At 43.2% G+C, this 13370-nt stretch overlaps 1 protein-coding gene across 5 annotated transcripts; it reads right to left on the bottom strand.

Moving 5' to 3' along the window:
• Nucleotides 1-2709: 2709 nt before the first annotated feature.
• LOC125907471 (uncharacterized) lies at nt 2710-6606 on the bottom strand. Of its 5 annotated transcripts, none has more exons than XM_049610062.1 (4): nt 5651-6606; nt 5040-5588; nt 4959-4976; nt 2710-4833 (listed from the first exon to the last, which is right to left on the bottom strand). In XM_049610062.1, exons 1-4 carry the CDS (start codon nt 6305-6307, stop codon nt 3784-3786), a joined length of 2274 nt encoding a protein of 757 aa, XP_049466019.1. In that variant the 5' UTR covers nt 6308-6606; the 3' UTR covers nt 2710-3783. The 5 variants fall into 5 exon arrangements, with proteins under 5 accessions (XP_049466019.1, XP_049466020.1, XP_049466021.1 ...); XM_049610063.1 differs by having other exon boundaries at nt 4959-5291; nt 5355-5588; XM_049610064.1 differs by having other exon boundaries at nt 4959-5336; nt 5526-5588.
• Nucleotides 6607-13370: the final 6764 nt, after the last annotated feature.

The following is a 13370-nucleotide window of genomic DNA, read 5'->3' as shown; positions in this document are numbered from 1 at the left end:
CAAAGGGTTATTTTAATTAACAAGAAGTCATTTTAATTTCCCAGGATTCCCGGTGAAAGCATTGCGAATATATTAGCGTAAATCGAATGTCTGTATATGTCGTTGTTCATTCTTACGATTTCGGATAATGTTCTTTCGCGTTTCGGTGTAACTTTTTCTAGCGGTTTATAATTACCGGGTGTTGTTCCTTGTATTGCACAATTAGAAGAGAGTTTATTTCACGCAATTCACTTATACTTATAAACTAATCGATCGTGCCCGAACGCTCCGAACTCAACGAATGATCTTCGTGTTTCGTTAAACACGAATCAACTGGCAGGGCTTCCCTGCCTAAGCTTGAACAGTCGTTTTTTCATTAATGCCAAAAATAGAAAATGGTAATTATAAACTTTAGTTTTATACACTAAATTATTCATTCAATTATTTTGAGTTTGCAGCATTTGTGATTTGTAATACGTGACAGTTCTGCAATGTGAGTACAGTCTGTACCCGAGATACGCGGTTTGCGCGTTCCCAAGGAATCCGTGTAACTCGAATATCAGCGTAAGTCGAATTTCGCAGTTTTCGGCCAAAATACAATTTATTGTTTGGTATTTTTGGTTCAATTTAGTGCTTTTATACACTTTATCATTTATTTGATACGATTCGTGCCGAACATTCTGATATTTTTTACTTTTAAGTGATTTAAGTTTATCGGTAAAAATGCAATGTATAGTGCATTGGACATAAGAAAATTGTACTGATTTGTCATTTGATTTGTCAAAATTAGAAAACCGCGTGTCTGCAAATCCGCTTAAGTCGAGAACCGTGTAACTCGGGAATAGACTGTATGCCAAAATAAGGTATGTAGCAATGTACATGTGCATATTTATTAAACTCGCTTTTATTACTTTGCCAAAAAGCCATGGTTTATTTTGAGATATCGGGTCCCTCGGACCAAAACGACCCACCGTAGCAGTAAAACTGGCCCACGAAAGGATTTCAATTTTGGATTTGAACTAATTAGAAAAATCTATTAGCAAACAAATTACTAGACATCCTCTAGTATGATATTTTATACCGTCGAACTCTTTTAAATTAGATTATAGTAAAATGGATAGGCGCACTAATCATTATGGCTGAACTCAAAGTTATATTTGGCGTCGTCCATCAATTACGTAACGCAAAAATTGCAAATTGTCGACTTCGACGCAAAAATTGCGGGAGGCCCCCTGTCCTTACTCCCGAGCCCGTCAAACATTTTTGGAACGATGGCAGTGGTGTCAACATACCCCAGCCCGTGCAACCTGCTGTTCCAATCCTATGCGGTCAGCAGGCTTCACTACACCTCCATCACTGCCAACTTATGCACTGGTCTTTTGAGTGTGCTGCCCTTTGCTGTCTGCACTAGTGATGTGCTGTATGGAGCGCACCCACGACTCCGATCCGACTCCGACTATTGTTAGTCCGATTCCGACTCCGGCAAAATGGAACCACTAAATCCGCCCGGAGACGGAGTCGTTCGGAGTCGTCCGGAGTCGACCGGAGTCGTCCGGAGTCGACGACTCCGAACGACTCCGAACGACTCCGACTCCGGACGACTCCGGACGACTCCGAACGACTCCGAACGACTCCGGACGACTCCGAACGACTCCGAACGACTCCGGACGACTCCGACTCCGGGCGACTCCGGACGACTCCGACGACTCCGAACGACTCCGAACGACTCCGAACGACTCCGGACGACTCCGACTCCGGGCGACTCCGAACGACTCCGATGACTCCGAACGACTCCGAACGACTCCGAACGACTCCAAATGACTCCGGGCGACTCCGACTCCGGGCGACTCCGGGCGACTCCGGGCGACTCCGGGCGACTCCGGGCGACTCCGGACGATTCCGAACGACTCCGGATATTGAAGCGCGGACCTACCTTCCGGAGTCGATTCCGAATTTATCGGAATCGGATCGGAGTCGACTCCGGATTTTTGCCAACTTTACCCATCACTAGTCTGCACAGTAGCACTACGAATCCTTCCGTCTTTTCCTTTGAAGACCTCCTGGATACGTCCTCTTATCCAAGTTCTGCGCTGACCATTAGCAACATAAACCAAGTCGCCCTCGGCCACAGGTTTACTTTCGTTAAACCATTTTGTTCTCCTATTTAGGGTAGGAAAATATTCCTGTTGCCAACGCTTCCAAAACTCGTCCGTCAGAAACTGTGTTCGGCGATAGCTGTTTCTTAAGGCGTCTCCTAACTCTGTAGGTGTCTTCGCTTGATCTTGGCTTTCAGAAGAGCTTTCTAAGAGGAAGTGATTTGGCGTGAGAGCTCGACTGGTAAAAGTGCTTTGAGGTACATACGTTAGCGATCGTGAGTTGATCAAATTCTCTGCTTCTGCTAGTTCAGTAATGCAAGTTCCACTTCTCAGTTTACGATCGTAATGAAGGTTAGTTATAGCTTCTAAAACATTTCTAACTAATCTCTCCCATACACCAGCCAAGTAGGTTTTGGCTGTAGGTGTTTGAGCAATTTTCCATAGTTTTTCTAGACTGTCGTTGAACCACTTTCTATCGCTACTGTGTTCCGCATTTTTATACAATTCAATGAAATACAAAATGTCATCTATGACTTCAAACTTCCACTTCATGTCGGTAGCAAGTCTCATTCCTTCGCGATCAGTGGTTTGTTGCAATATTTCTTTAGTTCTGGCCTGATCCGTTGGGTCGGGTATGAAATCGGTTTGAGCTGCTGTCTCATCAAGAATAATCCGTTTTCGTTTCAATTCATTAAGTTTTTGGTCACTGATTAAGCTGCAGTTTTGTTCAGCAACGCTATAGTGATGCGCGAGAAAATGTCTTGTTTCAAGCTGGTTGTCACAAGGACCATACACCGACCATCTTAACACGCTTCGCACCGCTATGGGTTCTCCAGGCTCACCTATTCGACTCTCGATAGGGGCTATTAGGTTGATGTTCTGTATACCAATGAGCACCTTAGGTTCAGCAGGGCCATAATTCAGTACCGGAATATCTCGGAGATGCTAATACTTGCTTATCGAGCAAGGATCTAGACCCTGCACGGGCAGCTTTAAACTTTGTGCTGTTCGCGCTCCTACAAGCTGAAATTTGGTGTCAACGCCTTGTGCAGATATTTTCAGATTTATGCGCTGAGATGTCGGTTCGGTTCGAGTTACATCTGAGCATGGACTAATTGGAGCGGTTCTGTAATTCCTTCAGCTCCAAGTTTTTGTGCTACAGAGGACTCGACTAACGTCAGTGACGAACCTTCATCAATGAATGCCAATGTTTCTAGTTGCTTATCGCCGTTGTACAAGGTTACGGGTACAACTTTGAATAGTGTCGACTTGGCGGGTTTGTTCTTTTCGTGAAACTGTATTACGGCTTGTGGCACATCAACCTGATGAAGTAAAGTGTGGTGATCATCTTTGTTGCAACCATTAACATTACATCGGTACCGCGACTTGCATTGCTCTATCAAGTGATTGCTTAAACATTTACGACAAAGTTTCAAACGTTCGATGGTTTGAAGGCGTTGTATTGGTGACGATTCAGTGAATTCGTGGCATCCGCGCACGACGTGTTCGGTACTAGAACAAACAAAACATTTTCTAGGTGCCAGTTTAGTAGTGGTAAAACCTTGCGACAAATCATGAACGTTTACATGTTCCTTCACATATCGACCAACTTTTGCTTCGACTTGACCATGCTCTTTTGAGGTCGATAAAGTTGCTACTCTGCTTGCTTTTATACTACTTTTTTTCATATACATTCCAAACTCCTACTTTAAGGCTCCTCATATTTTTCACTGAAATCTGACCACTCCATTTTGTAAGCAGCTGGCAACTTTTCAACGAGTTCATCAAGCAATGTCGGATTGTTTAAGTGCGATATCATATTAGCGGCTACGATATGGTCACATAGTTCCTGCACAACTAAGCCAAATCGTATTAACGAATCAAGCCGATCTGCTCTTGGTACTTCTGCTCTACGCACCTTAGTCAAAAGGCTCTTCAATAACAGTTGCGGTTTGCCGTACAATTCACGCATTGTTTCGATTGCTGCTGCCGTTGCGTTAGGAAATCGTAGCTTCGGGCGAATTAACTCACGCGCTGGACCTCTTAAACATTCCTCTAGTTTTATAGCATTCTCAACTGCCGTAAATCCACAGGCTATGGTGGAATCTTCGTATGCTCTTATAAATACGGGCCATTCTTCTGGATCACCTGAAAATGTTGGAAGCTTCTTCGGCCAAACATGCCTTGCTGCATTTTGTGCAGCGTTAGAAACAATAGAACAAACGGTACTCACCTGTTGCGGGGCAATACCTTCCAAGTAAGACGGTTGCATCTGTTCGGGACGCATGACGGGGTATGCCGGATCCGCAACTCTAAAATGTGGTTGCTGTTGTACCTGGCTGGAATAGGCACCATACATTTGCTGCTCCGGACCGGGGACTTGTGCACGTAATTGTACCTGGGCGGGGTACGCACTGGACTCCTTCCTATACGTGTCGCACGACTGCGCGTTGCATCGTACCTGGACGGGGTACGGGCTACATTTATGCTCCTCCAACATAGGAACATTCTCCTGGGTGTGTACCTGGGCAGGGTACACACCACGTCGCTTCTGCTGATAATCGGGAATCTGCATGGGGCCTTGCACCTGGACGGGGTACACGCCACACCGCTGCTGCTGCGTATCGGGAACCTGCACGGGGCCTAGCACCTGGACGGGGTACACACCACTCCGCTGCTGCTGCGAATCGGGAACCTGCACGGGGCCTTGCACCTGGACGGGGTACACGCCACACCGCTGCTGCCGCGTATCGGGAACCTGCACGGGCCTAGCACCTGGACGGGGTACACACCACTCCGCTGCTGCTGCGAATCGGGAACCTGCACGGGGCCTTGCACCTGGATGAGGTACACACCACTCCGCTGCTGCTGCGTATCGGGAACCTGCACGGGGCCTTGCACCTGGACGGGGTACACGCCACACCGCTGCTGCCGCGTATCGGGAACCTGCACGGGGCCTAGCACCTGGACGGGGTACACACCACTCCGCTGCTGCTGCGAATCGGGAACCTGCACGGGGCCTAGCACCTGGACGGGGTACACACCACTCCGCTGCTGCTGCGAATCGGGAACCTGCATGGGGCCTTGCACCTGGACGGGGTACACACCACTCCGCTGCTGCTGCGTATCGGGAACCTGCACGGGGCCTTGCACCTGGACGGGGTACACGCCACACCGCTGCTGCCGCGTATCGGGAACCTGCACGGGGCCTAGCACCTGGACGAGGTACACACCACTCCGCTGCTGCTGCGAATCGGGAACCTGCACGGGGCCTAGCACCTGGACGGGGTACACACCACTCCGCTGCTGCTGCGAATCGGGAACCTGCACGGGGCCTTGCACCTGGACGAGGTACACACCACTCCGCTGCTGCTGCGAATCGGGAACCTGCACAGGGCCTTGCACCTGGACGGGGTACACATCACACTGCTGCTGCTGGTAATCGGGAACCTGCACGGGGCCTTGCACCTGGACGAGGTACACACCACTCCGCTGCTGCTGCGTATCGGGAACCTGCACGGGCCTTGCACCTGGACGGGGTACACACCACTCCGCTGCTGCTGCGTATCGGGAACCTGCACGGGGCCTTGCACCTGGACGGGGTACACGCCACACCGCTGCTGCTGCGAATCGGGAACCTGCACAGGGCCTTGCACCTGGACGGGGTACACATCACACCGCTGCTGCTGGGAATCGGGAACCTGCGCGGGGCCTTGCGCCTGGACGGGGAATGCACCACACCGCTGCTGCTGCATATCCATGCCGATAAACTGCTTGCACAGCTGCCGCTCCGAAACGGGAACCTGCTCGAGGCGTGGCTGCTGTTCCATGGCGCGGACCTGCGCATCGCATTGTGGCTGAGCCAGATACTCACTCTGCTGTCCTGACGCTGTGGCCGGGTTGTTGGTAGACACTCGTTGCTCCATATCGGCCGACCGGCTACGCTGCAGCATTCGCTCCTCTTCGCTTTCATCAGATGCTGCGTTCAACTGTTGTTCCGCCCATTGGGAGGTTCGTTCTCCATTGTCTGACAAAGATGAATCGCTGTCGAGAGATTCCTCCAAGCGTAGCAATTCTTCGGTATGCCGCATTTTCATCTTCAGCCGTCTCTCAACCAAATCTAGAAGGCGTCGCTCGAGCTCCTGGTTATTCTGAACTCTTGCAATTTCCCATGACTGCGACCAGGAACTACGCGAGCTCCGAGCACGAACACTTTTTCCACTAGTATGCATCGATGAAAAATGAAGTTCGCACCGCTTACGTGAAACTAAATTTTCACGCTTTAATCGAGAAATGAAATTCTCGCACTCAACACTGATTGGTGAAAAACGAAATTTTCACGCCTTTTTTGAGAAATGTTCGAGTAGAATCACAGAAAAAAAGGTTTTCACACAAGCACGTTTTTGCGCTTAGATGAGAGCAGTGGTGCCATCACTCCCGAGCCTGTCCAACATTTTTGGAACGATGGCAATGCTGCAAAATCAGATTTTTTGTGGTTTGTTTTTTTTACTTCATTCTAGTAAATTCAAAATCTTTTAAATAAGTTAAAAATATAAAAATATATTTTATGTGACGAATAGTTTTCCCATGCAGCAATTAAATTCAAAACATCTGATAATCGGATCCTCAACACAGTTTGCGATGTTCTTGAATCATCATCAGAAGCATTTGTTATCCAGCCATCTTTCTGGTCCTCCATAAATATGTCTATCTTTTGAGAAATATTTCTTTGGTGTTAGATGTTGTATCATTATCAAATTGATTATTCTATTTCACATAACATGTGTTGATTAATATGTTACGCATGTCTTACAATCTAGGAACAATTTCGGTAATGTTTTCAAGCCAGAGTAACCACTCGTATCAGTATTTGAAATTTCAGGTTTCAGGATTTTTGGGGTTTTCCCGACGGGTTTTTTGGGTAAAGACGGGCATTACGGGAACTATTACGGGACACTTGTCATAAATACTGGATAAAAGTTATAAGTGAATTATTTAACAATATAGTATTCAATCTGTAGGTGTGACAACACATTTGAGAACCATTTTTGGCATGATCTTCCTTTACAAAACGAAGTAAGAGATGACCAAAGTGAGTGTATTTATCAGGTGGGCTTACGGTGTTCTTCCTCACCAATACATCGACACACAATTTGACGGTTTGTTCCATAAAAAAATCTAGTATGCCTTGAAGTTTAAACGAAATCTCGCAGAAATTGTATGTGGTTTTAGGGCCGTGTCTGTGCTTCATCGCATGCGATTTTATCGCACGTGCTGTCAAACGCTTTTTCGTATGGTATTGCGATTATTTGGATGATTTTAATAATATAACGATTATGAAAAAATAAGTTGAGATTGTTCCTACAAAACACCACACATTTAGTTTGACAGATAAAATCGGATGCGGCGTCGGACGAAATAAAAAAAAATTGATTCCGTCGTACGACGAAATCGCACGTCCGACGTTATCTGTCAAATCTCATATAAAATTTTAACAGGCCTTCCAATAAAATCGCATCCGATGGAGCAAAGACACGGGCCTTACTCAGGCGTAGCACGAAGAAAGAAGCCAAAAAAAACTTACGTGGCAGCCAGATTAAAAAAAAAACTTACGTTCTTGGATTAAAACGAAGATTTGAAGATAGATTCCAAAAAATAACATTTCCTTCGCCAAATCTGATAAATAGGCAACAATTATTGAATCCTTTCTGCCAGCAAGCAAGGAGCAGTGTACCAACCAAACCAAATATGATTTGATACTAAAAGTGAGGAATTTATCAGAGTGCCTGCTTATACATCCTTTGGTTCTGTTCAACAGACCACCGATTGATCTCAAGTATCGAATAAAATTGTGAAAATTTTGGATAGAGTTGGGAGTGAATTTATAGAAAAATCATCAAAGTATCCAGTTTGTTATGGATCTAACTGTCATGTTGGAACCTTACAACAGCAAAATAGGATGGTTCCAATGACCTGTCGACATATGCGTTAGGAATTGGTGAGAGAGGAAAAGAGATGGGAAAAGAGAGAATATTTTTAAGTAAATAGGCTAAAAGGACTCGCAAGATTAGCCACAGCGTTATTTACAAACGAACTGGCGGAATAAAAAGACATATTTTTTGGCAACAGCTAAAGTACAACCAAAAGGCTTTAACGTGTTCGGCATTGAATTATTTTTCCGCTCAAACCAGTCAAACCAGGTTTTCTTCCTATTTTCGTTTTTAGACGTCAAATTGCACTGGATAAGCCCACCAGATCAAGGTGGAATGTATAATGAGGTGTAGTTATAGCGCTTTTGGCGATCCCCCCCCTAGGCTCCGAGTTTGACAGATGGTTTTCCACTTGTATATGTATTGATGGATTGTTTACGTTTTGCATGGTCAATATTTGGTGGAGATCAATTTGGGTGAATATTTTAGTTTATTAGAACACAGTCCGTGATTTAAAATGGAAATTTTCCTTTGTAATATCTTAGACATATGACCACGATGCGGCCACTGTGCTTCGTGTGTCAAACTTGATCATGACCGCTGTCATGATCATCGTGCGCACGGCAATGAACAATAAACGTCATTCGTTTACGGATCGTCCTACCGGCAACATCTTCAGTCTTCTTCTGTGTCGGTTTATTTCTTCTGCCTTTATTCTTCTGCCTTCGGACTGTGCTCAGTTTGAGTTCATCGGTTGATTTGAATTAATTCAAATTAATTCTAATCATTACACCTTCGAGAACTTGAAGCGTTCGCCAAAAGCGGAAAACTGTCAGTTTTCTTCGTCGATTCTTCTTCCACCTAGCTGTCAAAACGGGCTTATAACTTGACCTGATATCTTTACGGTCCTTGTACCTGATATATCAACTCACTTTGGAGGTGACGCTCACGTTACGCTCACGTTACGCTCATATGTAACGCTTGCTCACTATAGAAACTCTGTGTACGAAAAAGTTACTCACTATAGAACAGTGGGCCTGATCGCCAACGAAAGTCGATAAAATTTATCCGATCGGTTACAGGGTTTTACAAGTCAGAATCGAATGTCAGCAAAACAATTTCAGAAGCTCAAGATGCAGTTTAGCTGTCAAAAGTTGTTGTTTCACCGCACCGATGCTATTTTCAATAGCTCAATTTGATTTTTAAATCGCTCAAGTTGTTTTTTTAGAGGCCTTTCGCATCGTTTTGCAAATTCAAACACGAATTTTGAGATTATTTGTATACAAATCAATTATTTAGTGCATTTCTAGCGTTATATTTATGAAACATTACGTATTTATTGTAAAAAATGAGTGTTTCTGTGCAAAAAGCTACGAGCACTTGCGTATGTAAACATGTACAATGTTTATGTAGCTTTTTGCACAGAAAATCGCCATTTTTACCATAAATACGTAATATTTCATAAATATAATGCTTAAATGAATAAAAGCATTGCTCTCAATCAAATAATCTAAAAATGAGTGTTTGAATTTGCAAAACGATGCGAAAGACCTCTAAAAAAACAACTTGAGCGATTTAAAAATCAAATTGCGCTATTGAAAATAGCATCGGTGTGGTGAAACAATAACGTTTGACAGCTAAAGTGAATCTTGAGCTTCTGAAATTGTTTTGCTGCCATTCTATTCTGACTTGTAAAACCCTGTAATATGCTAAAATCCACCAGTGGAATTAAATTTCCACCGGTGGAAAATTTCTCAACTGGTGGATAAATCTTTCCGATTCGAGTAGCCATTGGTTTTGCCTATCTGTCAATCACACTTTTGTTTGCATTTAGAGGTGTTGTTTTGCGGAATGAATAAAATAGTAAATTTTGCTTATTTACGGACCATCTAGTGAAGAATCCACACCAGAAGTGGCCTTAGACAGTACTGACTGTTGGCCTGTTTAAACGATCCGGGTAAAGTGTAAAACGGGTTGTTAACTGCACAAGTCTAGATGAACCAAAATCGTATGAACTGGAGGACGAGGTTTGAATCCTTTCTGATGTAGCATATCTGCTATACAGAACTTATTATAATACACACTATCAGCTATAGACACATTGTAACACACTTCGGAAAGCCAAATCACACCATTGCGACACGTTCATTATTTATAACACATCAGCAAATCAATCCACACCATAGCAACACACCCAGACCATACTGTTCATAGAAAAAACAATTGAGACACATTGGGCCTGATCGGGAACGAAAGTCGATAACGGAGTGGATAATTTAGTCGATCGGTTAGCAAAATTCCAATGTTATCCGATTGCGTTTTCTCAATCAGAATCTTCGCTAACCGTTCGGTTTGGCAGTGGAGTGGAATGGTGTTTGCCGCCATAGCAACGTGGTTAAAAAGTCGAGCAGTGGGATATGCAGTTGAAAACTTCATAAAAAAACCATTTCAGTCGGTTAGCCATATCTACTGCTCCACCCCAGTTGATATAACAGTGGTGTTGACAAGCATCAACGGTCCGTTCATCGTGATGCTAGTTTGAGCAGATGAACATAGAGGGCGCTGTCTTCGTAGAGAGGATGGCATCGCTGCCATGATCGTAGGGCGAAATATTTCGCCGTGACTCAGCCATATTTGCGACAGTTAAAACGAAGGTTAACCGAAGAACACCGAAGGGAAAGGGCATCGACCGTAGCGCCGAGCGAGAACCAGCGAAAGGGTATTTAAAGGAACGACGGCTGAAGAAACGCCCTTTTCTCGCGTATTAAAGTCCCGGAAGAGAGAGTATTTTTTTAACCCTTCGTGTAAATAAAGTGTTAAAAGAACTTTTTTGCGTTTAATATTCGTGGACTTTCCAGTTGAGAAAATTCTGTTGCTAGAGGCAACAAGTGGAAAACTAAATAATATTAAAAATCATGTTTAACAGCTCGCAAAAAGGATGTTTAATTGCTGTTTGAGTTATTTTAGATGTTTCATCATTCGATTTAGCTAAAATATTCTTTTTTAGAAAATATAAATTTATCCGTTTTTATAAACATCTAAAACACATAAATTTAGGTTTATAACAGGTATATAGTTTTTGTGATCAAAGCTAAGAAATGAGAAACCAACATAAAAAATTCATTTCTGCTAATCATTCTCTTTTATCCAACCTTATGATATGGTTTGTTATGTTTTGTAATGGCATTATGGCATGTTAGATTCGGTTCCGACACGTACATACAACGAGATTGAGAAGACCAGTAGGATCACTTAGTACAAGAAAGTGTAAGCAACTCATATTCGTTGGAGCGGCGAGTTCCGGTCGGAATCGTTTGTGTTGCCTTGTACCTATCGAAGGTGTTGTGCCTACTTGTACCTTCTGGACTATCCCCAAAAAATCTGGGTTGCTTATGGATAGATACAGCCCGAGAATGCTCGGATTGACTCACACATCGCTAAGCTCCACGCCTCGTGACAAACGCGTCACCCAATGAACTTTTTTGTTCATCCATTTAAACGAATATGTACACTTGAAAAGCATTTATACTGAATCACATAGATTACAATTTTAACGTAGTTACAGGCGTTGCCGTCAAATTTTGGCCGTAAGTCATGTATTTTTGTCTCGTAGCCGTCAATTTTTGACAGTGTGCATCAATTTTTGTCCCGAAGGCGTCAATTTTTGACAGTGCGCATAAATTTTTGTCTCGAATGCGTCAATTTTTGTCAGTGCGCATCAATTTTTGTCTCGAAGGCACCAATTTTTGTCTCATGGTCATAAATTTTTGTCTCTTGGTATTTTTTCGTTATTTTAATATTTTAATAATTGCAGAATGCACAACAAAATTAGAGCGGTTATACAATGCAAAGGAATCAATTCAGGAATTCTGTTTATTTCACATAGTTTTACGTCTTATTTATAATAATATCAAAACAATTTAGAAAAGATTAATCCTCGATCAAATGAAATAAAATGAAATCCTCGATTATTTCTTCATTTTGGCATCGTGGCAAATCTTCTCCTTTTTTTGGCTAAACGACCGTTGTCGATCAAAGCCTGCCTTTACCACAACTTGTGGGCTTGGCTTTCAGTGACTTATTGATCCCCCCATACCAGGATAGTCAGTCCTACGTATGGCGGCACGGTCCATTTGGGGCTTGAACCCATTACGGGCATGTTGTTAAGTCGTACGAGTTGACGACTGTATTACGAAACCGGTAATCGTGGCAAATAGTTAAATAAATTCCTAAAATGGTTCTTGCAATCCGTACGGGTTATCATTGTACTGCCATTTTCGATTAAGGAGTACAAAGTATTTTCATTGTTCAAAAGCAATCAGCTGTGTTGATCTACGTACACTGGGCCTCATCGCGAACGAAAGTCGATAACGGAGTGGATAATTTAGTCGATCGGTTAGCAAAATTCCAATGTTATCCAATTGCATTTTCTCAATCAGAATCTTCACTAACCGATCGGTTTGGCAGTGGAGTGGAATGGTGTTTGCCGCCATAGCAACGTGGTTAAAAAGTCGAGCAGTGGGATATGCAGTTGAAAACTTCATATAAAAAAACCATTTCAGTCGGTTAGCCATATCTACTGCTCCACCCCAGTTGATATAACAGCGGAAAACTAAATAATATTAAAAACCATGTTTAACAGCTTGCAAAAAAGGATGTTTTATCGCTGTTTGAGTTATTTGAGATGTTTTATCACTCGAATTAGCTACAATATTTATTTTTGAAAACGTAATTTTACCTGTTTTTATAAACAATCAAAACACATAAATTTATGTTTATAACAGGTATCTAGTTTTTATGGTTCAAGCCAAGAAATAAGAAACCAACAAAAGAAATCATTTTCTGCTAATGATTTTCTTTTATCCAACCTTATGTTATGGCCTTAATGGCATGTTAGAATCGGTTCCGACACGTAAATGCAACGAGATTAAGAAGAGCAGTAGGATCACTAGGTTCAAGAAAGTGTAAGCAACTCATATCCGTTGGAGCGGTGAGTTCCGGTCAGAATCGTTTGCGTTGCCTTGTACCTATCGAAGGTGTTGTGTTGTGCTTACTTGTACCTTCCGGACTATCCCCAAAAACTCAGGGTCGCTTATGGAAGGGTACAGCCCGAGAATGCTCGGATTGACTCACACATCGCTAAGTTTCACGCCTCGTGACAAACGCGTCACCCAATGATTTTTTTTGTTCATCCATTTAAACGAATATGTACACTTGAAAAGCATTTATACTGAATCACATAGATTACAATTTTAACGTAGTTATTTTATTTTTATCAAATCTGACGAAATCATCATCGTATGTGTGGAAGCACACTCATTGTCGTATCAAGCTCGCCAGGTTTCAGTGGACAGGCCATGTTAAA

This window comes from Anopheles coluzzii, chromosome 3, assembly GCF_943734685.1.
Source record: "Anopheles coluzzii chromosome 3, AcolN3, whole genome shotgun sequence".
Classification (NCBI taxonomy): domain Eukaryota; kingdom Metazoa; phylum Arthropoda; class Insecta; order Diptera; family Culicidae; genus Anopheles; species Anopheles coluzzii.
Note: the sequence above shows the minus strand (reverse complement) of the source record. Positions and strands in the feature narration are given on the sequence as shown.

Coding starts and splice junctions, on each gene's coding strand:
- LOC125907471 (XM_049610061.1), bottom strand. CDS start 6,307: ATGCATACTAGTGGAAAAAGTGTTCGTGCTCGGAGCTCGCGTAGTTCC. Junction 5,589..5,650: donor AGGTGCAAGGCCCCGTGCAG/GTTCCCGATACG, acceptor AGGCCCGTGCAG/GTTCCCGATACGCAGCAGCA. Junction 4,834..4,958: donor AGGTGCAAGGCCCCGTGCAG/GTTCCCGATACG, acceptor AGGCCCGTGCAG/GTTCCCGATACGCGGCAGCA.